Raw genomic sequence first — 26321 nt, forward strand, 5'->3', positions numbered from 1 at the left:
TGATTTCCCAGGGAAAGTGCTTGTTCGAGGCTGTATTTTATGGGAAAATGTTCAGAAATCTACCTTTATCCACATTTTATGTTTGTTTTCTCAGACAAAGACAGCTTGTGCCAGTGTGTTATCTTTTATAAAGCATCAGAGCAGTATGAAAGACATATACCAGTAGACCTCTAAGCTGAAAGTGTACATGTCTTTCTGTCCGTAAGTCTGACTCTATGCTTGCGTGTGTGTTTGTGTGTGTGTGTGTGTGTGTGCGTGTGAGTGTTTCAGTGCAGGTCACCTGTGTATCAGAGATAACGCTAGCAGCTGTTATTGGGGACAGCTTTCTCACAGTCTTCGCTTGGCTAAGTGACTGTCCCACAGTAAGATGAATACATATGCCAGCCTACATTATGTAGGGCTTGGGGACCAGATGAAATGAATGTTATTTGTCGCCCATGGAGGGCCTTGAGCAGGTATTGATCCACTCTGAGTGGGTCACACACGTGAGGTCTCTGACCTGTCCATCTAAACTGGCCGTGTGTTCCCTCAGCTGGATCCCGGCCTTTCCCACACTGGAGTGGAGAGAAGCAGAGCCACATTCACAGACTGCTTACAGACACGCAGAGCCAGATTCACAGACTGCTCGCAGACACGCAGAGCCAGATTCACAGACTGCTCGCAGACACGCAGAGCCAGATTCACAGACTGCTTACAGACACGCAGAGCCAGATTCACAGACTGCTCGCAGACACGCAGAGCCAGATTCACAGACTGCTTAAAGACATGCAGAGCCAGATTCACAGACTGCATACAGACACACAGAGCCACAACCACAGACTGCTTACAGACACGCAGAGCCAGATTCACAGACTGCTTACAGACAAGTAGAGCCGCACTCACAGACCGCTTACAGACACAGTCTCTCCCCCCCTCGCTTGCCCTATTTTTTTGTAAAGCGTTCTCTCTCCTGTTTTTGTGTCTGACCCACTGGCCCAGAGATAGCAGGAAGCTGTGTTTGTGTTTGCACGGCCATGACACTGTTTGCCCACATAGTGAGGACTTCTGGAGTTTTGAGGTCATCCAGGCAGAGTCCCTGAGGAGCAATAAGGGTAACGTCAGCCCCCTAAAACATCTCAGCGGCTGAATTCGGCTGTAATTTATACCAAAAATATCATCTAGTTCTTATGTCTATATAATGTCACATTTCAATGAGTAAAAATATATATGAAAATGATCATATATGTGGTCATTATTGTCATCACCATGGTCATAACATAACCAAATGAATTACCAGCAAAGAGCTGAATTATGCTGAAATAGTACTGTATTTCTAATCAGCTTGCATGGTTGCGTTCTGCTCCTTGTCAGACAACAAGATCGCTTTTTATTTAGCTTGGTTCTTCCCTGAATAATGCTCATGTAAACCTGTGTGCACCATCTGCAGGTGAACTGTCTGCATGTGAAACCAGCTGTGCCTGAATAATCCGCCTTCCTGCTTCTCAAGCCAGACATGAATCTTTAATCAGGGTAGTTTCAGCACCATTGTATCTGTTTCTGAATTACAGTAGAAAAGAAAACAGTTTAACATTCCTTCGTCTTAGAATTCCAGTCATTCGTTTTTCTCATAAAAAAACAAACCGATTTGAATTAATGTCAGATATAATGACCCATACAGGAATTACAGGTGCGCGTAAGTAATCATTCATAAAAAACAGGTAAAACAAGAACTTACAGAATAATGGCTTACATTTCAGGGAGTACACTCGTTGTTGTTTCACTACAGGAAGCACATATAAGCCATTATACTCACACGGACTGGAGTCCAACCGGTGCCCTAAATAAACTTTCACTGCGTGTTCATGTTTATGTTCTTTAACACTGACCTGTCCGTCTGCATGAACAGATTCACGGTCATCCTGTCACAGTAAAGCCAGTGAACTATAAGCCTTATCGTTGTACGGAAACACACAGCCTGAGTGAGTTAATGAATCTGTGATTTAGTTTGTTCTGTGGACTTATACACTGTCACTTATATAATGTACAGCTCACTGAAGTCGGTGAAATATTGTATATGGGTTTTGTGTGGTCACTCTGTCTGAAGCCATCCACAGCCAACACAGGTCTCATCTCACACGAGTCTGTAGTCTCTTGGCAAAGCTCATTTTGCTCAAGCTTACTTATGATGTTGTGGTGGGACCACGGCTTAAAAAATAGGGACTCTTCCTGGTACTGAAAAAAACTCCAACAACAACAGGGTACCAAAGATCAAAACAGAGTGCGAGTTGAGTGAGGGTGACATCATCAGACGTAGCCTGTGACATCATAGCCGGCTGCGGCGGTGTGGCGAGGCGATTTCTTGGACGGCTGGATGCGGGCGCTGGATTGGCTGCTGGTGCTGACGTGGCTCAGGTTCTGCGTCTGGCTCTTGGTGGTGCCGCTGACCCCCGTCTGCAGGGTGGGGTTGCGGTAGGTCATGGGGTGGGGGGGCGGCCTGGGGAACGAGGCGGCGCGCTCAGGGTACGGGTACCCCCCGCCGTGCCTCCTGACGCCCCCCCTCCGCCCGTCCTGGGCCTCGCAGCAGGAGGCGCACAGCACCCCCCCGCCCAGCATGGACATGAGGGCGGAGGCCAGGCCCACGAACAGGCACTCCCCCAGCTCGTGCTTGTAGCTGGCGGGCAGGTTGGGCTGGTAGAAGGTCTGCACCACCTCGTGGGTGGTCCAGGAGACGGGGATCAGGCAGAAGAGGCCGGCCGCCAGGAAGAGGCAGCCCCCGGCGCCCGCCACCTTGGCCTTGGCCGCGGTGCCGTCCAGGCACAGGGTGCACTGCATGCCCAGGGTGGCGGCGGCGCAGCCCAGCACCGACAGCACGCCCGACACCACCATCATGGCACGGGACGCCTGCAGGTCCGCCGACAGCGCCAGCATGGAGCTGTAGGTCTCGCACTGGAAGGTCCCGGTGCTCTGGTACACACACTCCATCCACAGGCCCTTCATGTTGGTCACCGCCGTCACGATGTTGGAGCCGATGAAGGCCGAGGTCCTCCAGTACGGCAGGACGGTGGCCACCAGTGTGCCCACCATACCCAGGAGGCCCAGGAAGAAGCCCATCAGCTCCAGAGCTGCCGAGGCCATGGGGGCTAGTGCTAGTGCTGCTAGCGTTAGTGCTGCTACTGCAAGTGCTGCTGCTGCTAGTGCTACTGTAAGTGCCGCTATTGCTAGTGCTGCTACAGTGAGTGTTGCTGCTGCTACTGCTGCTACCGCTAGTGTTGCTAGCGCTAGTGCTGCTGCTAGTGCTGCTACTGCTAGTGTTGCTAGCGCTAGTGCTGCTGCTAGTGCTGCTACTGCTAGTGCTGCTACCGAAAGTGGTGGTGCTGCTAGTGCTGCTAGCGCTAGTGCTGCTCCTGCTAATGCTGCTGCTGCTGCTGTTGTCTCTTCTGTTCTCTCCTCCCAATCCTCAGGTAAGTTCAGGTACAGTCAGTCGTGTGCCTGTCTCTTCGACACACACACCGATCTCCCTCAGTGAAGCTCCGGACAGCACCTCCTGTTGAAGGCAGAAGCTCCCTAACGTGTCCAGCGCTACACTCCGTAGGTCAAACACCCACAGTATCCGCGTGGGTCAAACACACACACTATCCGCGTGGGTCAAACGCACACACACTAGCCGCGTGGGTCAAACGCGCAGACTGTCTGTGATGCTGGTCGTTCAGCAGCAGGTCCTCTGCTTCACTCGCTGCTCCTGCTCTGTATGGCCACGTCGATCTGTCGCTCTCTCTGTGAATCCGCTCTCACCGTTTCCCTATAAATATCAGGACCTCCTTTCCAGGTGCACACACACATACACACACACACTCACACACACACACAGCATGCACACACTCTCACACGCATACAGTACAAACACACATTACCACAGGCTGGAGGTTAAACATTTACCCATCTCGCATCTCCCAAAACAGACCTTTGGTACACCCAGTCCCAAACATGGTCAGAGGTGTACTGTCCCTGAAGCCCTCTCCTGAAAAAGAGAGAAGAGGAGGAGAGATTATCCACGGGACCACTGCAGTCTGTGATTGACCGGAATACATGGACCTTCTTTCATCTTTATCACACCCCAAAAAAAATCATTCTGATGCCCCATCATCGCACACCCAGTGGTCCCCATATGGAATAGAAATATGCTCAGAGCAAACGGAATGATAGAGAAATAAATACTGCCAGTCATGTTGTTTATTTCTTCTTATGCAGAATCTAAAACATGTTTTTTTGGATTACATTTTTTTAAACGTTGACCCATCCAGAGAAATGGTCAGTAAGCCCTTGTCGGGTAAATAATCCCAGTAGATTAAGTACCGCAACTAGCCATTCAGTTTGAACAATTCTTACCTCATTCAGGATGGATTTCATTGCAGATATCAGTGGAGATTAATCTGATATCAGTGGTGATTATTCTGATATCAGTAGTGATTAATCAGTTATCAAGAAACCCTTTACAGAGCCATTTTTTCAGGAACTTGATTTTGTGTCTATAGTAGAATCACCAGATTGCATTCAGCTGTTTTCAGGAGGAACAGAAGAATTAAAAACTGATCTGAATATGACTGAAGAAATTCAACAAGAGAAACAAACAAAACCAAGAAAAAGTATGAACCTGGTGACAAATGGGGAAAAAAGCTTAGACAGGTTGCAGGAGGAGGGGAAACAAACAAAGTATGGGACCCAAAGCAAACACACACACACTCTCTCACACACACACACACGCGCGCGCGCACATGCACACACACTCTCACACACACACACACACACACACACACACACACACTCAAACGTACCGTTACAGCCTCAGCACACAGACAGGAGGATGACGATGTCGCTCCACACTGAGGGAAGACGCGGGTCCTGGTGGAAGTGTGTGAGTGTGGGGGTCTGTGGCTCGAGGGACGGGTGCAAGCTCAGCTCCCTGACTGAATCATATCCCAGCTTTTCCCCTAAGTTCCATTATTCACAGCTCACATGTTACCAGTGCAGTAATGAGATTAACTCCTAATCTGGCCTCTACTGCTGACCAAAGGTCGATGCCAAACTGACCTGATAGAGCAGGCTCATTGTACCAGTCCACATGCATTCATAAATATACAGTCATAAATAAACAAATATACATAATCTCAGTCCAGTCACCTGAATAACTGAATTCAGCCTAGTGGTCTGTCTGGGCCTGGTGGTATCTCTCTTTAGGACAGTGGAGGGGCCTGGTGGTATCTCTCTTTAGGACAGTGGAGGGGCCTGGTGGTATCTCTCTTTAGGACAGTGGAGGGGCCTGGTGGTATCTCTCTTTAGGACAGTGGAGGGGCCTGGTGGTATCTCTCTTTAGGACAGTGGAGGGGCCTGGTGTTATCTCTCTTTAGGACAGTGGAGGGGCCTGGTGGTCTCTCTTTAGGACAGTGGAGGGGCCTGGTGGTCTCTCTCTTTAGGACAGTGGAGGGGCCTGGTGGTCTCTCTTTAGGACAGTGGAGGGGCCTGGTGGTCTCTCTTTAGGACAGTGGAGGGGCCTGGTGGTCTCTCTTTAGGACAGGGGAAATCCTAATGTGTTTCAGGATTAAATCCAAATAGAACAATGAAACCAAGGTAGGTTTACTGTCTCCATGGCAACTGCAGTGTCAACTTTTGGCAACCTGTCTGCTCACTGGTTCCGATATTGTATCATTGCAGAGTTAAGAAGCAGATCCATCTCTAAGTGAACACTTGATTCACTGACTTTAAAAATCATTCACATTAAAAATGTTGAACTTATATATGTATACACACATATGCAATAACATTATATATATTTTAAATATGTATGGCCTGTTAAGATTATAAATAATATTTGAGAACAGAATGAATTGCTGTCATCCCATAGCATCATACTGTCCTTCCATTTCTTGCACCATGAGATCATGTTTTGAATTTATTTGATACCAGAAACAGATAAAATATCCTAAGCTGTTGAGAGGCACTTCAGAAAAAGGCTCATGTTATAGGCACATGAAGGCTGTTAGGGGAGGAATATCTCCTACATGTTTCCACAGTACAGTAAAGTACTGGGTCAGTCTAAAGGCAGTCCAGCTCAACGCAACATTCAGCCATTTTGTTTCATTCAAATATCATGTTTTTATTTTTCTTCTTGTGTTCCGTATTATTACCTTATTGGAAGCACCTCTACATCCCATTAGCTACTGGCCACACAGCAGATAGAGGGGTGTGGGACATGCACAGTTTCCCCGAGTTCAGTGACAAGCTTCCCTCTCCTGGGCATCGGCTATAAACTGTGATCTGTGCAAAAGCTTCAGTGGAAGACTTTAGTCTCCTCTGGCCGACTCTGGTCTGTACAGCACATAGAGTCTGGATCAGGGGTGGGGGGGCGGGGGGGGGGGGGTCTCAGCTGCCACAGTTCACTATGAGTCACTTCCTGTGCTCTGTGTCTTCTGAAGTAATCCACATTCTGTTGTAGATTTCATATGTCTACTGTGGCCCCTACTGGTTTCAGTGTTAGCAAAAATGTACAATAAATGTAGAATAAAGTCGAATGATTTATTATTTAACAGCAGAAAATAAATGAGACATTTGATTTGAAATGCATTCAATGGTTTTTAGGCGTTCGTATTCACGGGGTGTAATTCATTAACCTGCAATTTCCGACGCATTTAACTCGAATGTTGTTCACAATTGTAGTGAGCAACTTTAGCCACCAGATGGCCATCAGGATCAGATTTATTTTCCCATTCGTTCGATTATATCATGTTTACTCACTGGGATGTCGTTACTTCTGCCAGATGTGTCCCATGAATTTCTTTTGGCAGTTCATGCATATGTTCAATGCATAATACTTTTAACAAACTTAACCAAGCAAATATTGTGCTCAAATTATTTTGAAGATATTGTATGTCCATGTGCATTTTTGTGCAAGAGTACAATAACATCCAGATTTGTCAGTGCATGTGCGTGTGCACGCATGACAGTGTGTGTGTATTTATGTGTTTATTTGTGTGTGTGTGTGTGTGTGTGTGTGTGTGTGTGTGTGTGCGTGCGAGCGAGTGCGGGCGTGCTTGCGTGTGTTTGTGTGTACAGGTAAGAGGTAAACTGTAGGTGTTAATGTGGGAATAGTGTCCACAGCCTGGGATGTATGTGCTGTTTCTCCTGGAGGTGAGACTCAGTCTAACAAGGTGTTGGGAGAGAGGGGGAGAGTGTGGGGTCTGGAGTGTGCCTGTAGAAGTGTGAGGGGGAGGGGGGGGGAGAGGTGGTCATACTAACACCTCCCCAAACTGGCCAGGAGTGTGAATGGCAGGGTCACCCATAGGCCCCACTGCCCTGGTTACAGAACTGGACCCTGTGACCCCAGCACTGGGGTTACACTGCTGCTAAAAACACACTCAGCATCTCTGATTCAGACCCAGGAGCTCTGATTCAGACTCAATATCACAGGAGCTCTGATTCAAACTCAGTATCACAGGAGCTCTGATTCAAACTCAATAGCACTACAGCTCTGATTCAGACCCAGGAGCTCTGATTCAGACTCAATATCACAGGAGCTCTGATTCAGACTCAGTATCACAGGAGCTCTGATTCAGACTCAGTATCACAGAAGCTCTGATTCAAACTCAGTATCACAGGAGCTCTGATTCAAACTCAGTATCACAGGAGCTCTGATTCAGACTCAGTATCACAGAAGCTCTGATTCAAACTCAGTATCACAGGAGCTCTGATTCAGACACAGTATCACAGGAGCTCTGATTCAGACACAGTATCACAGGAGCTCTGATTCAAACTCAGTATCACAGGAGCTCTGATTCAGACTCAGTATCACAGGAGCTCTGATTCAGACACAGTATCACAGGAGCTCTGATTCAGACACAGTGTCACAGGAGCTCTGAATCAGACTCAGTATCATAGGGAGCTCTGATTCAGACTCAGTATCACAGGAGCTCTGATTCAGACACAGTATCACAGGAGCTCTGATTCAGACACAGTGTCACAGGAGCTCTGAATCAGACTCAGTATCATAGGGAGCTCTGATTCAGACGCAGTATCACAGGAGCTCTGATTCAGACTCAGTATCATAGGGAGCTCTGATTCAGACTCAGTATCACAGGAGCTCTGATTCAGACTCAGTATCATAGGGAGCTCTGATTCAGACTCAGTTTCATAGGGAGCTCTGATTCAGACTCAGTATCATAGGGAGCTCTGATTCAGACTCAGTATCACAGGAGCTCTGATTCAGACTCAGTATCACAGGAGCTCTGATTCAGACTCAGTATCACAGGAGCTCTGATTCAGACTCAGTATCATAGGGAGCTCTGATTCAGACTCAGTATCACAGGAGCTCTGATTCAGACTCAGTATCACAGGAGCTCTGATTCAGACTCAGTATCACAGGAGCTCTGATTCAGACTCAGTATCATAGGGAGCTCTGATTCAGACACAGTGGGATTGGTGCAGGAATTTAACACGAGAATAATCCCTCAGTGCAGGCAGTCAACACATCTGCAGTGGGAAATTTCTCATCATTGCAGCTTGTCCATAACAACTCTGTGCACATCTCAATAATGCAACACTTCACTCAAAATACTGGCTCATTTTACCAGCAACACAGACGTGCGTGAAGGACTAAAGGTCATCGCTTCTGTCCTTGACTAACCCAAAAAACCACTTTCTGAACAGCAGCAGTGTGTGTTCCCGTTAATGAGTATCAGAGGTTCTATTCTGTGTCAGAAAACTGAAACTAAGGTACTTGGTTGGAATCAAAACCAGCTGCACAGACCAGTGCTTCGGGACCAGTTTTTGAATGTGCGTGTGTGTGTGTACAGGTTAGATGTAGACTCTGTAGGTGTTAATCTGGGAACAGTGTCCACAGCCTGGGATGTATGTGCTGTTTCTCCTGGAGGTGAGACTCATTCTGACAAGGTGCTGGGACTGGGAGGGGAGGGGAGGGGGGGAGAGGTGGTCATACTAACACCTCCCCAAACTGGCCAGGAGTGTGAATGGCAGGGTCACCCATAGGCCCCCACTGCCCTGGTTACAGAACTGGACCCTGTGACCCCAGCATTGGGGTGACACTGCTGCTAAAAACACACTCAGCATCTCTGATTCAGACCCAGGAGCTCTGATTCAGACTCAGTATCACTAGAGCTCTGATTCAGACTCAATATCACAGGAGCTCTGATTCAGACTCAATATCACAGGAGCTCTGATTCAGACTCAATATCACAGGAGCTCTGATTCAAACTCAGGAGCTCTGATTCAGACTCAGTATCACTAGAGCTCTGATTCAGACTCAATATCACAGGAGCTCTGATTCAGACTCAATATCACAGGAGCTCTGATTCAGACTCAGTATCACTGGAGGTTTGATTCACACTCAGTGAGATCGGTGCAGAAATTCAGTGCATGGAGAATCACTCATTCGTCAAGCAATCAGATACTCGTAACTAAAACACATGTAGAATTTTGTGCATGTCAAAGCACGGATACAGTGGCTAAATCAAAATAAAAGACCTGAAACACAAATGTGTTTTGTCAAAACATTCATTCTTTACTAACAACAAAAAGGGGCTCTTGGATTGAATGTGTTGCATTCTGGGACACCCCTGCCTATTCCAGGAGCCTCCTGGCCAGTCCTCAATAGTTGGCAGCAGTAGTACTCAGGTCATAGGTAGGTGTTAATGTGGGAATAGTGTCCACAGCCTGGGATGTATGTGCTGCTTCTCCTGGAGGTGAGACTCAGTCTAACAAGGTGTTGGGAGAGAGGGGGGGAGAGTGTGGGGTCTGGAGTGTGCCTGTAGAGGTGTGAGGGGGAGGGGGGGGGGAGAGGTGGTCATACTAACACCTCCCCAAACTGGCCAGGAGTGTGAATGGCAGGGTCACCCATAGGCCCCACTGCCCTGGTTACAGAACTGGACCCTGTGACCCCAGCACTGGGGTGACACTGCTGCTAAAAACACACTCAGGATCACACACAATGTGGTGAATATGCAGAGTGATGCTATGATGCAGGTCCCACTGTGGAAATCTGGTTAAGGCTGGGATGCAAAACCCGGGTCCAAAAGTACAAGTCCACATTGCCGGTTTTTTATTCCAACCAATTACCAGCTCTATAAACCTTTCTGGTTCACCCTTGTACTTGAGCACAGCAAAATCTTTAGGGTACACTTGCAATCTACAGATTTTCAGTAGCTGATGCTTATACAAATGCCTTAGCAAAATATGTTTGAGCTGATTAGATAATTAAGAGCAAAAAATTGCCCTCCTTTTCACCCCTGGGTTAAGGTTAGGCTTGTTGTGACAATGTTCACGACAAGAGCATTGTCAAGTGAGTCAAGTTCATATTAGAGTAACTACCGCGTGTCATTCCAACTGCTACACCGCGAACTTGCTAGTTAACTAGTCTAAAAGGCAAACTGAGCTAGCCAGCTAGCAGCTTGATGACACAAAGATAAGCTGAAGTTGGAGATAGTTCGCTTGTCAAAACAGACTGCTTTCTATGCATCTACTTATTTCACGAAGAAATTGCCACTGTGACCATAATGTGGTTCTTCCACGGGGATTTGTAGTGGCTAGCCGCTGTATCCATTAAAGACTTGAAAAACTGAACCGTTAAATCAAACACAAACCGCCGTTATGTTTAGCAAAATAAACTATGCAAGAAACGTACTGGCTAAGTCAATACAGACTAAACCATTAACACAAAGCGTTAGGGACATTTAAATATTTACTTTACCATTCACTTTAAAAAGATAGAAGCGAAACAGAGAATATGATGTACCGTCAACTGTATATGCTAACGAACAGAAGTATTATTGGAAGCGTTAGATCACAGAAGTGAGCCTTCTTTATGAATGACTGGTAGTACTCTACGGAATGCCATACGCCATTGTCGGGTTAAGTCACAATAGTAAGTGGAATCTGCTACAAATTAAACTAATTTTACAGAAGGTTTTCACATCGGTAGCAGCATTAAGAAGAGACACACTAACGAGGAACACGAACGAAGAAAGAATTACAGCAAAAACAAGGTGGAAACGGGAGTTGGAGGGGATGGCCGGAGAACAGCCGTTGATGGAGGGAATTCTCCAGCAGAAGCAGTCTGATGGACAGCCGCGAAGCTGAGTCCAGTTTATAGGGAGTGAGAGAGAGGTGGGAAATAAGGTAGCATATACCCCATGTTATCATTTTAGTCTGTGGGTACAGTGCTATTTTTACAGTCTCTGGTACAGTGTTACTCTGGATGAGTGTATGCTAAATTAATGACGCTGACGTGTGTTCGTACGTGCGTCTGCTTGTGTGTGCGTTTGTACGTGCGTGTGCATGTGTCTGTGTGTGCGTGTGTGTTTGGTAAACTCTGTAGGTGTTAATCTGGGAACAGTGTCCACAGCCTGGGATGTATGTGCTGTTTCTCCTGGAGGTGAGACTCAGTCTAACAAGGTGTTGGGAGAGAGGGGGGGAGAGTGTGGGGTCTGGAGTGTGCCTGTAGAGGTGTGAGGGGAGGGGAGGGGGGAAGAGGTGGTCATACTAACACCTCTCCAAACTGGCCAGGAGTGTGAATGGCAGGGTCACCCATAGGCCCCACTGGAGCTCTGATTCAGACTCAGTATCACAGGAGCTCTGATTCAGACTCAGTATCACAGGAGCTCTGATTCAGACTCAGGAGCTCTGATTCAGACTCAGTATCACTAGAGCTCTGATTCAGACTCAATATCACAGGAGCTCTGATTCAGACTCAATATCACAGGAGCTCTGATTCAGACTCAGTATCACTGGAGGTTTGATTCACACTCAGTGAGATTGGTGCAGAAATTCAGTGCATGGAGAATCACTCATTCATCAAGCAATCAGATACTCGTAACTAAAACACATGTAGAATTTTGTGCATGTCAAAGCAGGGATACAGTGGCTAAATCAAAATAAAAGACCTGAACCACAAATGTGTTTTGTCAAAACATTCATTCTTTACTAACAACAAAACAACAAAAAGGGTCTCTTGGATTGAATGTGTTGCATTCTGGGACACCCCTGCCTATTCCAGGAGCCTCCTGGAAAGTCCTCAATAGTTGGCAGCAGTAGTACTCAGGTCATAGTTAGGTGTTAATGTGGGAATAGTGTCCACAGCCTGGGATGTATGTGCAGCTTCTCCTGGAGGTGAGACTCAGTCTAACAAGGTGTTGGGAGAGAGGGGGGGAGAGTGTGGGGTCTGGAGTGTGCCTGTAGAGGTGTGAGGGGGAGGGGAGGGGGGGAGAGGTGGTCATACTAACACTTCTCCAAACTGGCCAGGAGTGTGAATGGCAGGGTCACCCATAGGCCCCACTGCCCTGGTTACAGAACTGGACCCTGTGACCCCAGCACTGGGGTTACACTGCTGCTAAAACACACTCAGGATCACATGGAGCTCTGTGCAATTCTTTATTTTAAGAGGGTAAATAACCCTATAAACATGTAAAGCACCAAGTTTGAATGCCTGATCTAAATGTAACGTCTGCATTTCTAGGGAAAGAAAACTAATGTTCAAAAGTAATCCTGCCTGTCTGAACAGGCTCTCAGTTCAGTGACTGAAGAGGATTCTTCTCCAGTATGGTTCAGGTTCACCAAGAGTAATGGAGCGTTTTGTGAATTTATATTTCAGTGGCCAGCCTGGCCTTGAGAAATTATATAATAATAATAATTTGTATAATATAATAATAAACGTTTAATAATATAATATAATAATAATAACTTATTAATATTATTAATAAACGTATTTTTTTAAATGACCGTATTTCTATAGCGCTTTCCAAAACAACAGAAAAAAGAGGATAAGAAAAACCAAAGTATCACATGAAGGTAGAATTACTCCATCAAAACAGACAACATTGAAAAGGATAAGAGAATGTTGAAATATACAACTAAAAAAATTATAATAACATAAATGAATTACATGAATATTGTGTTTAAAATAATACAAAAAATGTATTTGCAATGACAAAACGTGTAGTGCCACCAAAACAAAATTTAGTTTATGCTTTGTGATATACAGTTTTATAGCCGACGTAAGTACAAAGAGGAGCAACTATGGATCCCAACCCTATGTTCTCATTGACAAAAAATGCCAGAATGTCACGACTCAACTTTGATTTGGAGCAGGGAAATGTTTAAAATGCTTAGTTTCTACACTTTCCATTTTAATTGACTTATTCGAACTTAGTCCTACTACTCAATACCTCGTTTTCTCTAGTTAGCTGCAGTACTTCTCATTCCCAGTTTCCGCCTTGTCGCATGTAGACGTCTTCAGAAATTAAACTGTTAAAGTGACGACGTCCTCATTGTATGTACTAACTTGATTTCACTATTGCGGCAAACCAACACAATTTCATTCACTTTGAACTGAACTGGTGGAGGACGTTAGCGATGGTGGTATATTGAACACATAGCCTACACTGGGAGAAGCTATAATTTTGAATTGAACATGTTACGTTCTGTTAGCAGGAAGAGCCAGATGTTGTGATGAAGTCTTGACTAACAGCATGTATTTTAAAGTGGGTCCGAATATCGTAGTGACTAATAACGCATGGCTCTTTTACGCAGTATAATAAATCAAGTATGGATGGTCAATTTCTCACGATCTCTTAAGCTGCGAGTAAGACATGGTCCTACCCAGAGGTCCTACCGCGTTTTTTCTCTAAAATATTTGAAAACTCGAGGCAGCAGTGCCAATAGCCCTCATATAGTGACTCAACAGTATTATCTGCGTCCCAAATCACATTCCTCGCTCCGGGGGGGCGCAGTTGGTTTTGTTGTGTGAAGGGTTTTTTTTGGTATATTCTGCGCATCAGCGGTCAGCAAATGTAAAAACACTGCCGACTCCAGCAACCCCCACTCAAACAGAATAAACAACTGAGCCTTTCTCTGTTTTCATAGGACTGCATTTTTGAGATTAGGCATTTGGATCTTCGTCAGGAAACTTTTGTCCGCGCGGCGGGCTCTAAATTAATTTTGAACTGGGCTAAACGCTAGAGTCTGCTTCTAAACTCAAAATAAAGTTTACAGCGCGTATCTGGCAGGGATCGGGGGGGAAAGTCTACCGAGATTATACAAGAATTTAAAAGTAATACAAATAAAAAAGTGAAATAAACAACCTTAACTGTTTGTAAATGTAAGGACTTCTTGGACTGAGATAAATGTTTCCCAGTTCCTACCTAAAAGGAGGACTATTTCCTAACCGCTACTTCAGAACTGAACCCCGAACACACCAAGACAAATATGGGCGGTATTTCACTTGCATGTATTTGAAATATGTATTTGCATGTTGCTTTTGTAGCTACTGATGCAAATTGCGTTCCTCATTTTATAGGTTACCTCTGTGCCACGTGCAAAACAACTCACGACTCTTGTGTTTTATCAACAAAGTTTATTGATACATTTATTTTGTATCTTGTATCCAAATGCAATTTAGTGCATTTGTGCTCATTACTGTTAAATGTTTAGCAGTACTTTGTACTAAACTGTTCTCTCTTATTTTGACTCTGGTTTTCACGGTCTGTCGCAGCAAATGATGAAAACTGCACAAATCTTACCCCTGTATTATTAGTATAGCAGTAAATCCACGTTCATATAAACGCGCTGATTTTTAAAATATCTGAGTGAAATAATCCAAAAAACATTCCAGTAATCATTTCATCTAAGTAAATATCATTTATAAAACAAACTCGAGTTTGGATTAGGTACAAATTTGAATTATATATATGTATACTAGAATTAATGTTAAAGGTCAATATTTGAAGTAGGCCTACTTGTTAGAACTTGTTGAACACTGGATATGATGCATAATTTATATTCCACCTTCTACTGTAACTTCTATTGTTTTGAAAAACATAGGCACACGTTACATGGTTCCTTTCAATTGTTTTAAAACATGTATTCTCAGCAGAGTTTTAAAAATAATTGTTTGTTGACCATTTAGGAAGAACATGAAATTACACAGTATACGACTTCACTGTCTTCTCCCGTGTCCTCTACACCGTTTTTAAAGTATATTAATTTATGAGCAAAGTCAACCTCCACAATGTGCAACACTCCTTTTTGTCTCCTTTGACATTTGTGTGTAGATTTTAAGTTTCCTTTCTTAAAACTGACAAGAATTGACAGTCCTCTTACAGAGTCCATTCCACTGAACTCCGCATACTGTTAAACACGTTTACTGTGGAATACGATCTGGGATAACAAAGAGCTCGAAATGGTGCACACAGAGAGCTCGAAATGGTGCATTTATATTTAACGTAGCCTATTCCTCATTCCATCAGTCTAAAATATGTCAATATAGCTCAACATTTGTCGGTTCAATTAATGGATATTCCTCTTGGTTCTCGTCCATCCATTTGTGCCGTTTGTGTACGTTTGCTGTCTCAACAGGGGTTCAGCTGTGGGGTTTGTTCGAGGGTTTGCCATAATGGAGTCGCGGAGTCCATCGATGCCCCATTAGCTGGACGGCCTGCTTAATTACTAAAGCCGAGCCGCTATTTCTCACACCTCTTCTAACGAGCTAGAGACGCGTGCAGCCCAGTATTCCTACACAGGCGATCTCATGTACACATTATAAGTCAAAGTCGTTTACAACCAATTTCTTAAAATTTCACAAATGTTGGAAATTTGCTTTTTAATTAATGTACGCTATATACTATTGACAACTTGATGTATAAAGTGGTCATAGCCTACGTTTTTGCACAGATAGCATAATTGTTTTTGACAGTAAAAACTTTGAAATAATAGTGAAAACTACTGCAACAAAGTACTTTAATATCGTATTTTTCAGGATCAAAAGTTAAATTATTATTACAAATTTTCAATTGTGCTATTTGCTATATTTAAAATAGGCCTGTCATCTGTCACAAGTCATACTCAGGACCGACATGTTCACGTTGTGAGTAGCCTACGTTAATGACGCTTGTAACCCCAAGCAAATTGTCATAAGTTATTCTTAAGGACTTTTCAGTCTGTGAAACCATTAAAACCAAATACTATCACAATCGAGAAAAGGTTGATCTGAATTAATATATTGAAAAATCTAGGTCTGTGTTTCAATACTTTTGACTCTGTTTATCTGCTTTAGTTAATAAAGCATTTCGGCATGGTTGGTTTCACTAACAACAGAACCTAATAGAACCTCATAGAATCTAATATCCATAAGTTTCTCTGCAGACCTATTTAACATAATTGGGACGGCAACTCATTTTCTCTGTTAATTACAGACCCTACCCTCTGCTGCGTGGCCTCCCGCCTTCTTTCTCGCAAATGGTGTCTAACTTTTCCCCTCTGTGTTTTTCTAATCACCCCTCTGGTAACAGATTTCTCACCCCCACGCTGCGCCCCCTGTTTATACAACTGGACAACTGTTCACACCAAAATGCACCGAAGCGAGGCCCCCAAATCGCCCCTCTCCTCCCGATCATTTGGCAAGTCCCACACCCCTCCCCTCTCCACCTATGTACCAGCACCCTACCCCCCGGCGGAGGTCTTTATAAACCCAGGTCAAACGGCAACTGCCATTCAGACTCAAGCCGGAGCCTCGAGCACATCTTGCGAATCTTTTGTGTGAAGATACAGAGCGAACAGGTTTTTTTGGGGGGCAAAACAAAGATCCACTATAAACAGCAATGGAATCCACAATTCTCGCCACCAAACCGGCGTCCTTAGACGCAATTCGTCGTTCGTCCTCGAACAAGATGGGTGTTCATCGGCGAGCCCACGACAGGTAAGAGCCGATCGCCGGATTGTTTACTGGTCGATTGATTTTGTCTGTTACCATATGCAGGTCAATTTATACTTGATGCAAATAATGTTTCATTTATTATATGGGATACTGTATGTCAGCATATAGCGTATATGCTTGTACGCAATGTATATACGGCTGTGTTCTATCCAGCTAAGTAGTCGTAGTTGATATGATCTATGATTATAATGAGGCTACATTCAGATCATATGTGACAAAATTCAAACATGTTATCAAGGGTTTAAATCGACCAGTTTACATTTTCTAGGTTTTAGTTCGCAGTACTGTTATGGAGAGTGTAGCGCAGTTTTTTAAAAAGGATTTGCTCTGTGAGATGTGCTCTATTATGTAATTGTTTTCACTCGTACATATAGCCTACCGAAACTGTGTTTATGTTTGTGAGAATTTTGTTTAAAGTAGTCAACTACGTAATTGCTCGGGATATGTTTAAGTGCTTTATTTGATTGACACTGACCATGTGGCTCGTGCCTCCTCTGCAGTCCTGCTGTCCTTTGGAGACCCTGGCTCGTGACCAGCGAGGATGCGCAAAGCGGGTGTCGTAGGAGCAAATTAGCATGTGTAAGTTACCTTTTCTCTGTCTTTGTAATAGCCTTTAAATATGTTGTCATATGGTGGAATATTTTTATGTTGCATTTAATGGCAGTATTGTATTAACGTAGGCTTTCTTAGCTATCTTTCAGCTCTCTCAGATTTAGCAATTTTTAGTCAACACGTTTTCAAAATTATTGGGATCTGTTTTCAAAAGTGCCATAATTCAATACCTCAAGTATGCCGACGGAAAACAGATGAGGTGCAAAACCTCAGGCATTTATTCACATGCATATCAACAAGAAGGGGGGGGGGGGGCTATATTTCCTTAATGAAGGCGAACTGGTGAGAGAGGCAGTGGGGAGAGAGCGGGAGACTGCCTGGCTTGCGGAGGGAATTAGCAGAAGTGTGACAGAGCAGAAGGTGTCATGGCCAAACTGCCGAGCGTCTCAGCGCTAACGGGAGGCGCTGACAGACTGCCATATGGCACCAGCGACGGTGTGCTTAACACAGAGCTGACGCCGCAGGCGACGGCTAAAGGAAATGCCCCTCTAAGTAACACTCGCCCCCTGGCCTCAGCGCAGCCAAACCTGACGCCTCTGGCTTTGGGAAGCGCGGGTCGGGTAGTTTCCCACGGACCTCGTCCCGTGCTTTATGTGCTGCTCTTGCGGTCTGTGGTGTTGCTGGAGCGCTGACTGTGAAAGCCTGCTGTTCTCCGCTTGGTGCTTATGAGCCTTTCTCTCTCCTCTCTCAGCCCTACTCCAGGTTCACCGCCGCGGGGAGCAGCGGGGCGGATGGGAAGCCGCAGTCCTTCCAGCATCCCGTCAGGTCAGTATCTCCTCTGTTCATCTGGCACAGCCGAATCCGCTTATGGGGTTTTCCCTCGCTCGCATCAGACTGCTGTGCGTGCACCACAACCAGCCCTTCTTGCCTCAAGCTGTGCTGTCCTTTCATTTGATTTAAGCGTTCAAAGACACAATTCAGTGTCATATGTAAAGATTACTGATAAATTTGGTATTTACCACTGGTCCTGGTCATTTTAAAAGGCCGCTTTAATGTTCAATTTGAAATTATCATACTCTTTTTGGCCACTTATATGGCTTGCATTAAAGTACCACAGCCAGGGAGAAGCTGTACCTGTCCCAATACTTTTGCTCAGTCCTGCAGACGTAAACGCTGTCGGGCTAAGTTAGCGCTCGTTGCTGCTGTAGCTCAGAAAAGCCAGTTTATAACTCTTGTGCCTTTTTTTTCACATCACAGGCTCTTCTGGCCCAAATCCAAGTCTTACGATTACCTCTATAGCGACGGAGAGGCCTTGCTCAGGAACTTCCCAGTTCAGGCCACCATCAGTTTCTACGACGAGTCCGACAGTGAGGAAGAGGATGAGGAAGAGTGGGAGGAGGAGGAAAGCGACTCTGAGAGCTGCCCGAAATCACCGTCACATTTCACCTGCTGGAACTGAACTCTGGGCCAGCGGTCGGGGTGCGCCTTCTGACACAGCCCCCCCCCCCCCCCCCGAAAGCCAAACACCCACCACCCGGAGTCCCACTGTGGCCTCAGCCAAGCCGGAGCAGCCCAGACTGTCCCCGTAAGACTGGGCCTCAATCTGGCACGGTTCATCTCATGATCAAACTATCCCTGTCTCACCCACAGTGTTCTCTGGGATTGCAAGAAAAATGCTGATTGTTTTGTTCAACATGTATAATTTAAACTGGCAGCTTTGACCATAACACGAAAGTCAGATTCATATTAATATACTAATGTGAATCTATAAGCACACTGAGCTGCAAAAATTACTGCAAAATGAAAGCACAGCTACCTAGATGTACAATTGGATGGTCTGAGCTGAGCAGAAGTAGAAACTTCTTTGAATGCACCACTGAGCTTTTCAGTGCTGTGAGCTCAGCTGCATTTAAATGTCTTCTGACGGGTGATGTAATCCTCTCTGGGAATTGCATAACTATGGAATCTCACATTGGGATGATTTATTCTATTTTCAAATAATCTCAGTTTGAGACTTATGTACATAAACTCTTCCAACAAGTATTTTCATGGAATTTTAACTTATAATGTACATGTTTATAAATATATTTAATATATATGTGTGGTTTTATACCTTTTTATACATTGTTTAAATGTGTAATTCACTGATATTTAATTAAAACTATTTTGGAAATATTGAACTGACTTTTCATTCCTTGATAGACAACCCTGTAAGAGTTTTTTTTAAATTCTTTCCCTCTCACATCTTTAAAAAGCTTTGATGTTTGGCGAGTCTGTCTCTCTGGTAAGAGTATGGCCTGTTCTCCATCTGCACACATCAGCACAGGGCAATCTGAGAGACAACAGTGGGAACATCCTGAAGAGAGGGTCAAAGGTTAAGGGTCGGCATCCTCCTGGTCAAAGGTTACCAGATGCCAGTCCTGTTGTCAGTTTTACCACTCCAGGGCTGACCCTGTCAACAATGGCATTTCCAGTATTACATCTGGGAAAGCCATCTTTTTCCCCACTCGGATGCAACAGAGAGAGCGTAAGTGAAATGACATTATAAACCATTAACGGAAGCTTCCAGAACTAGATTTTAGAGACGCCTGCCACCAAATGTAATATATGAATCAAAATCTCTGCATTGGGGCTGAGAAACTGGACTGTCACAGAAATAAACCTCCACAGTCTGATGCAGCATGAAATCACCTCATACTGGCATAGACCCAAGTGATCAAAACAGCAGTTGGTAAAATTGTAGTTTGCAGCAATATAATGTGTGAAACAAACAAACATATAAATAAATGTGCTTATTACAACCGTTGTAAAGAAGAAAGCCACCTCTACAATAAAGGTATTTCATAAGAATAGTTTGAAAACCAACGTCATTTTTTTTTTCATGGCAGGTCACGATTTTATCCGCAATACAGATGACAAACGCGCCGTCATTTGTGTCAACCACGCCGTTTTAACACAAATACGTTGTGTCAACCACCGCTCCGCGCGATCTCACAAAGGAAATCCCGAATACGAGAGTCTGTAGACAGGAGACAATTCTGAATCCAAGGCCTCGCCCCAGTACGTGAGCAACACAACAAACCGCTCATGCAAACATCTTAGGAATTCACAATTAGGCCTACTAGTAATATCCTGCATACAGTAAGGCCGCGCGGTCTAGTTATTATTTCAATGTTGCATCAATTCCCATGGAAAATACATATTTTTATTATGGGAGTATACCACAGCGGTAATCACAACAACGATTCCACGTAAAAGACTAAATACGTTAATCAATTCGTTAATTAGGTTAACATTATACTGCTCTCGTTCTATTCTCATCCCACCCATAGCTTTCCTCTCACTGACCTGATAAACATTCGAGCGTAATAATGAGATATGCTGGGACTTGTAGTCTTTTAATGTAAGGTGTGGCAAGAAAAACGAGATTGATTTAATTCCGTAAATGTCTTGATATTTTTTCTAATTTAAGCATTAGGATGAGAGCCTTGCAGTGGTGTTTATTCCTATGGATAAAACCACGTTCCGTTTAATTCTAATTTGCCGATTTACAGATTTTTTTGAAGAAGTCAAGAGCTGGTTTACAATGTAACTCCAGCACCCAGGATGCCCTGAACTAAGAAAGGCGGTGTTCATTTGTAAAGAATACATCCGCGTATTCTTATTGGATAAGAATGGGGATTCCATGTTTTCTATTGGTTAGCCTGCATCTCTGTCACAATTTATGAGTGACTCGTGTGGGTGCTCTCTTGTTGGACACAGGGATGGAATGGAAGGGTTTTAGCAATAGCGTGGAAGGTAGGTGTATTTTTGTGTATTTCATTGTTACGTGCACGTGTTTCGGAGTGTTTCCGAATTATAACGGAATTGGAAAAAGGTAGATATATTACCGAATGATGTGTAAATCAAATTATTTACCCTTATCACATAGTCTTTTTTCCAGAAATCTCTGTGAAACACTCCACACTGATCTTTATGAATATTTTATCATAATGGTAGCTTACTAGCTGGTTTTCTTTCTCTGTGTCGATTTGTCTAAGATACCTAATCAGAAATTTAGCCAGAGTAATTTTTTAAACCTTTTTTTTCCTGATTAATGTTTTATCGATTAGCTAGCCACGAAACGAATGTAAATTCTGTTACTGTTATCTAGCGATAACCAGTCATTCAGTTGTCAGGCAATACTGTTAAAAAGTACCTTGTTGAATAGCAGGCGAGCGATCATTCTGTAGATAACTACGATTTGAAATTGAGTGACATTATTTGTAATTATATTTTATCAGATCGATCATGCCGGTCTCTTGTAGGAAAAGTAAATATTCCATGATGGCTATAGCTAACTGTGCTACAGTGCTCTTAAGTTCCCTGATACACGTTAGATAGCTTGGCTTCTCGGTTGCTGGTCCTGTTTTAGTAGATAGCCACGTAGAGATCGAAAGGTGTGCGTCGCTCACTGATCTACTTTAAGAACGTGCTCGCCGGCAATTACGTTAACTAGGCTGTTAGCAACTGTACGCGACGAGTTGCAGACTACGGCATAGCCGTGTATAATAAGGCGTTTCGCGCTGTTTTGATTATTAAATTATGCCTTGGACTCGGAGTCTGTTTACGCTGCATCTCGCCTCATCCACCTCCTCGCTGTTGCCATGGTAACCCCCATGACGGCGTATTTATAGGCGGGATGTATTTATAAAGGTATATGGCGTTATTTGTAGCTGTCTATAAATTCATACACTTTAAACATCTCTCGGTGCAGGACAGAGGAGAGAAACGCTGGTGCATCTCCCTCGGGCGCTGGATTTGTGGGTTGAATTGATGCCACATTTAGAAATAATACAAATGTCTGCTTTCGCAAAACTTTTTTTCTTAGTACCAGTAACTAATGTATTTACATCTTTTCTGAAATGTACAACTAGAGGGAAATGTTGAATCGATTGTGTTGACTGAGAATCCCAGAAATTTACTTCTTGTTTATTTTTATTTACAACCATCTTTATGTAATTCTTATTAGTGTGTACATTTTTGTATGATTCTATATTTTCCAAATAGTTTTGTACAGTATATTTTGTGAAATTGAAATATCAGGAAAACTATGACATATTGCCAAATTGTACGTGTTCATATGCTATGGGCTGTGGTCTATTACCTCTGTCCACAGTCCTAATTGCCAACAATTATTTTTCTTAATTGCAAAACCGATATTTTTATACTTTTATGATAAACAAGTTGTGTTTTCTGCCCTGTTCATTTACTTGTAGCAGCCTGACTGCACAATCAGGGATTTAAAGCCTTCAAGTCTGTCAGAGGGTTGCCGGTTCGATCCCCCGCCCTGGGCATGTCGAAGTGTCCCTGAGCAAGACACCTAACCCCTAATTGCTCTGGTGAATGCGAGGCATCAATTGTAAAGCCCTTTGGATAATAGCGCTATATAAATGCAGTCCATTTATCTGGGGGCGACATAGCTCAGGAAGTAAGAGCGCTTGTCTAGCAGTCGGAGGTTATTATTATTTTGTTGTTACATGGTTCATGGACACTCACTTCCTTATTAGCATTAAGAAACTACATTTCCCATGAGCACATGTGGCATTTCTGTAACTTACCGGCCTCTCTCTCTGCAGGTCCGTGTGTGGCGATCCTGGCTGCGCAGTGGCAGCATGGCGCAGGGTGAGCGTGTGTCAGGTCTCTTCCTCTGATTGGTGCTCATTTCTCCGGCGGTGATTCCGGGTTGCTTCCCGGTCGGGGTGCAGCGGTAGGGAATGGGATCCAGCGAGGAATCCCGCTTGCCAGACACCCTCTGCAGCGTGAGGAAGTGCAGGGTTTAGTGAACTAATTCAGAACCAAAACTGCCAGAATCAGGGAAGCAGATGGAATATTAGTTCAGTATGTTACTGAAAGTCAGATGCTGGAGAAGTGGCTTTACTGTTCCCCCTTAGCCCAGAAACCAAAACCCCCTTTATCACACACACACACACACACACACACTCACACACTCGCTCTCTCTCACACACACACACACTCGCTCTCTCTCACACACACACTCTCACACACACACTGTCACACACACACAGACACATACACTCTCTCTCACACAAACACACAGTCACACACACACACCACACACACACTCACAATCTTTCTCACACACACACACTCTCTCTCTCTCACACACACTCACACTCCCACTCACACACACACTCGCTCTCTCTCACACACACTCTCTCACACACACACACTGTCACACACACACACACACACACACACAGACACATACACTCTCTCTCTCACACACACACTCACACACACACACACACATACCCACTCTCTCTCTCACACACACACACATACCCACTCTCTCTCACACACACACACACACACATACCCACTCTCTCTCACACACTCAGGGCACTCAGAGTTGTCCAGTCTTCCCTGTTCTGTGCAGCACATAACTGGCCTCTTACCTCTGACCTCTTTGCAGCATTCCTAAATCAGAAGGATGCTCACTCTCTCCTCAAACGGTTTCCAAGAGCCAACGGATTCCTGGAGGAGCTGAGGCAGGACAACATTGAGCGGGAGTGCCATGAGGAAAGCTGCAGCTTTGAAGAGGCCAAGGAGGTGTTTGAGAACAAGGAGAAAACGGTAACTACATGCCCGACTAAATTAACAGTGAAATGAAACTGAAAAATAATTTATCTCTGAAAGAGATTACACGTGTAACTCTACATCCATGACGTGTATAATTGTTCAGTCAGGTATGACATTAACCTCAGGAGGTGTTCCTGCTGTCCAAGTGTGGCGTGTGCGGGCAGAATTTACATACACTTGCGAACGTCCTACCATCTCACCTATGGCCCATTCAGCTGCCCTCCCTGTGAGTTCAGGGGTTGGCCACGGTACTGCTCTTCTGATTAGGGAATGGTAGCTGTGCTGCCCTTATTCTAGTCACTAGATAATTCCATTAATGGAATTTGAAAAAGAAAACTTTAATAAATGAGATGGAGCAGTAGGCTTGTGTGACAGGCAGTGTTTTTAGTCTGGGATAAATCCCGCAGCCTCTCTCCCCCGTGTGACGCAGATGGAGTTCTGGAAGCTGTACACGGTGAGCGGGCACACAGAGTCACGCTCGGAGCGCACGGACACCGTCTACATGGTGGTGCCCCTGCTGGGCGTCGCCCTCCTCATCATCATCGCGCTCTTCCTCATCTGGAGGTGCCAGCTGCAGAAGGCCACCCGGCGGCGGCCTGCGTACAGTCAGAACCGCTACCTGGCCAGCCGCAGCTCCCGCAGCCTCCCCCGAATCCTGGTGCACCGGGACAGCCCCTCCCACTGCGAAACCCCGCACGCCGAGCCCGCCCTGCGGCCGGGGGGGGGCGGGGGGCCGACCGGCGGGGGAGGAGGAGGACCGTCGGCATCCACCCTGCCAGACCCCCACCCCCCAAACAGCCGCGCCCTCTACGTGCAGGACTCCTCCATCTCGGTGGCATCCCGCCTGTCAGGGGCCACCCCGCCCCCCTCCTACGAGGAGGTGACGGGACACCTGGAGAGCAGCAGCGACGAGACCTCGGCACCCTACAGCGACCCCCCGCCCAAATATGAGGAGATCGTCAAGCAAAAGTGAGGGGGGCTGGCGGTGCCCCCCCCCCCCCCACGCTCGGACGAGGGGGGGGGGCAGTGTGTGTGTGTGGCGGACCAGGCTGCAGTGCCGGGGGGGGGGGGGGGGCAGTGTGTGCGTGCGGCGGACCAGGCTGCAGTGCTCGGGCGGCTGCCGCTGGACTCCTGCGCTGTAGAAACGCTGGTTGTCGTGGTTACGCATGGTATTAACGCAGTTACAGTGTCGGGAGCACCGCAGTCATTCCATAGCTTTCCCGCAGTCCACCACGGAGCGCATTCCACAGCTCTGACCGGATTCTGGTCTCCCTTCCTTCAGTGTTGTAATCTTCCCGAAACGGATCCTGAATCCTCAACACTCACCTGCCCACTGCCTCTACCTGTGTCCTACCCCCCCCCCCCCCCCCCCCCATTGCCCCCCCCCACTACCCACCACACCCTCCCCAGGGCAGCCTGCTTGCTCAGTAGAAATGCCCAGAAAGAAAGAAAAAACCCAAGTCACATGATGGAAGTGAGCCAAATTTATTTGGTGACGGTCCAGGATGGCAAGACCTGTGTGCGCAGAAGAAGCCCTGTTTTATCTGTGAACTTTTCTTGGGCTTTTTTTCCCCCCTGCCTCCCCAAAATGAAATATGTGAACTGTTGCATGCTTGGAAACCTAAGGGGGGGGATTCTCCACACACTCCTGCTTATGCATGCAGAGATGCTGAGCGGCCCGAACAGTGTGAGGCCGCAGCCCAAGCCTTAAACCCACAGGGCCACCGCTGGGGCGGGGCTTAAACCCACAGGGCCACCGCTGGGGCGGGGCTTAAACCCACAGGGCCATCGCTGGGGCGGGGCTTAAACCCACAGGGCCACCGCTGGGGCGGGGCTTAAACCCACAGGGCCACCGCTGGGGCGGGGCTTAAACCCACAGGGCCATCGCTGGGGCGGGGTTTAAACCCACAGGGCCACCGCTGGGGCGGGGCTTAAACCCACAGGGCCACCTCTGGGGCGGGGCTTAAACCCACAGGGCCACCTCTGGGGCGGGGCTTAAACCCACAGGGCCACCGCTGAGGCGGGGCTTAAACCCACAGGGCCACCGCTGGGGCGGGGCTTAAACCCACAGGGCCATCGCTGGGGCGGGGTTTAAACCCACAGGGCCACCGCTGGGGCGGGGCTTAAACCCACAGGGCCACCGCTGAGGCGGGGCTTAAACCCACAGGGCCACTGTTGAGGCAGGGCCATCCACATGCAATGCCTTCTTACCTGATGTATAACCATCCTGAGAATTAGTAACACGCCATCTGCCATGCGTGCACACACACTTGCAGAAAAAGTGCAAACACACATGCAGAAAACGTGCACACACACATGCAGAAAACATGCACACACACACATGCGGAAAACGTGCACACACATGTGGGAAATGTGC

At 45.8% G+C, this 26321-nt stretch overlaps 3 protein-coding genes across 3 annotated transcripts; 2 read left to right on the top strand and 1 right to left on the bottom strand.

Annotated features, from left to right (window-relative positions):
* Nucleotides 1-1475: 1475 nt before the first annotated feature.
* cldn2 (claudin 2) lies at nucleotides 1476-3266 on the bottom strand. The gene has a single exon (XM_035434282.1). The coding sequence runs from the start codon at nucleotides 3112-3114 to the stop codon at nucleotides 2284-2286; it is 831 nt and encodes a 276-aa protein (XP_035290173.1). The 5' UTR covers nucleotides 3115-3266; the 3' UTR covers nucleotides 1476-2283.
* Nucleotides 3267-16464: 13198 nt separating this feature from the next.
* On the top strand, nucleotides 16465-19479 carry ripply1 (ripply transcriptional repressor 1). The gene is made up of 4 exons (XM_035434285.1): nucleotides 16465-16732; nucleotides 17251-17329; nucleotides 18054-18127; nucleotides 18560-19479. Exons 1-4 carry the CDS (start codon nucleotides 16635-16637, stop codon nucleotides 18759-18761), a joined length of 453 nt encoding a protein of 150 aa, XP_035290176.1. The 5' UTR covers nucleotides 16465-16634; the 3' UTR covers nucleotides 18762-19479.
* A 1557-nt stretch (nucleotides 19480-21036) lies between these two features.
* LOC118236164 (transmembrane gamma-carboxyglutamic acid protein 3) lies at nucleotides 21037-26321 on the top strand. Its single transcript, XM_035434284.1, has 4 exons — nucleotides 21037-21100; nucleotides 22921-22966; nucleotides 23778-23938; nucleotides 24375-26321. Exons 2-4 carry the CDS (start codon nucleotides 22957-22959, stop codon nucleotides 24915-24917), a joined length of 714 nt encoding a protein of 237 aa, XP_035290175.1. The 5' UTR covers nucleotides 21037-21100; nucleotides 22921-22956; the 3' UTR covers nucleotides 24918-26321.

Source organism: Anguilla anguilla, chromosome 9 (assembly GCF_013347855.1).
Source record: "Anguilla anguilla isolate fAngAng1 chromosome 9, fAngAng1.pri, whole genome shotgun sequence".
Lineage (NCBI taxonomy): Eukaryota > Metazoa > Chordata > Actinopteri > Anguilliformes > Anguillidae > Anguilla > Anguilla anguilla.

Coding starts and splice junctions, on each gene's coding strand:
- cldn2 (XM_035434282.1), bottom strand. CDS start 3,114: ATGGCCTCGGCAGCTCTGGAGCTGATGGGCTTCTTCCTGGGCCTCCTG.
- ripply1 (XM_035434285.1), top strand. CDS start 16,635: ATGGAATCCACAATTCTCGCCACCAAACCGGCGTCCTTAGACGCAATT. Junction 17,330..18,053: donor GTAGGAGCAAATTAGCATGT/GTAAGTTACCTT, acceptor CTCCTCTCTCAG/CCCTACTCCAGGTTCACCGC. Junction 18,128..18,559: donor TCCTTCCAGCATCCCGTCAG/GTCAGTATCTCC, acceptor TTCACATCACAG/GCTCTTCTGGCCCAAATCCA.
- LOC118236164 (XM_035434284.1), top strand. Junction 23,939..24,374: donor TTGAGAACAAGGAGAAAACG/GTAACTACATGC, acceptor CGTGTGACGCAG/ATGGAGTTCTGGAAGCTGTA.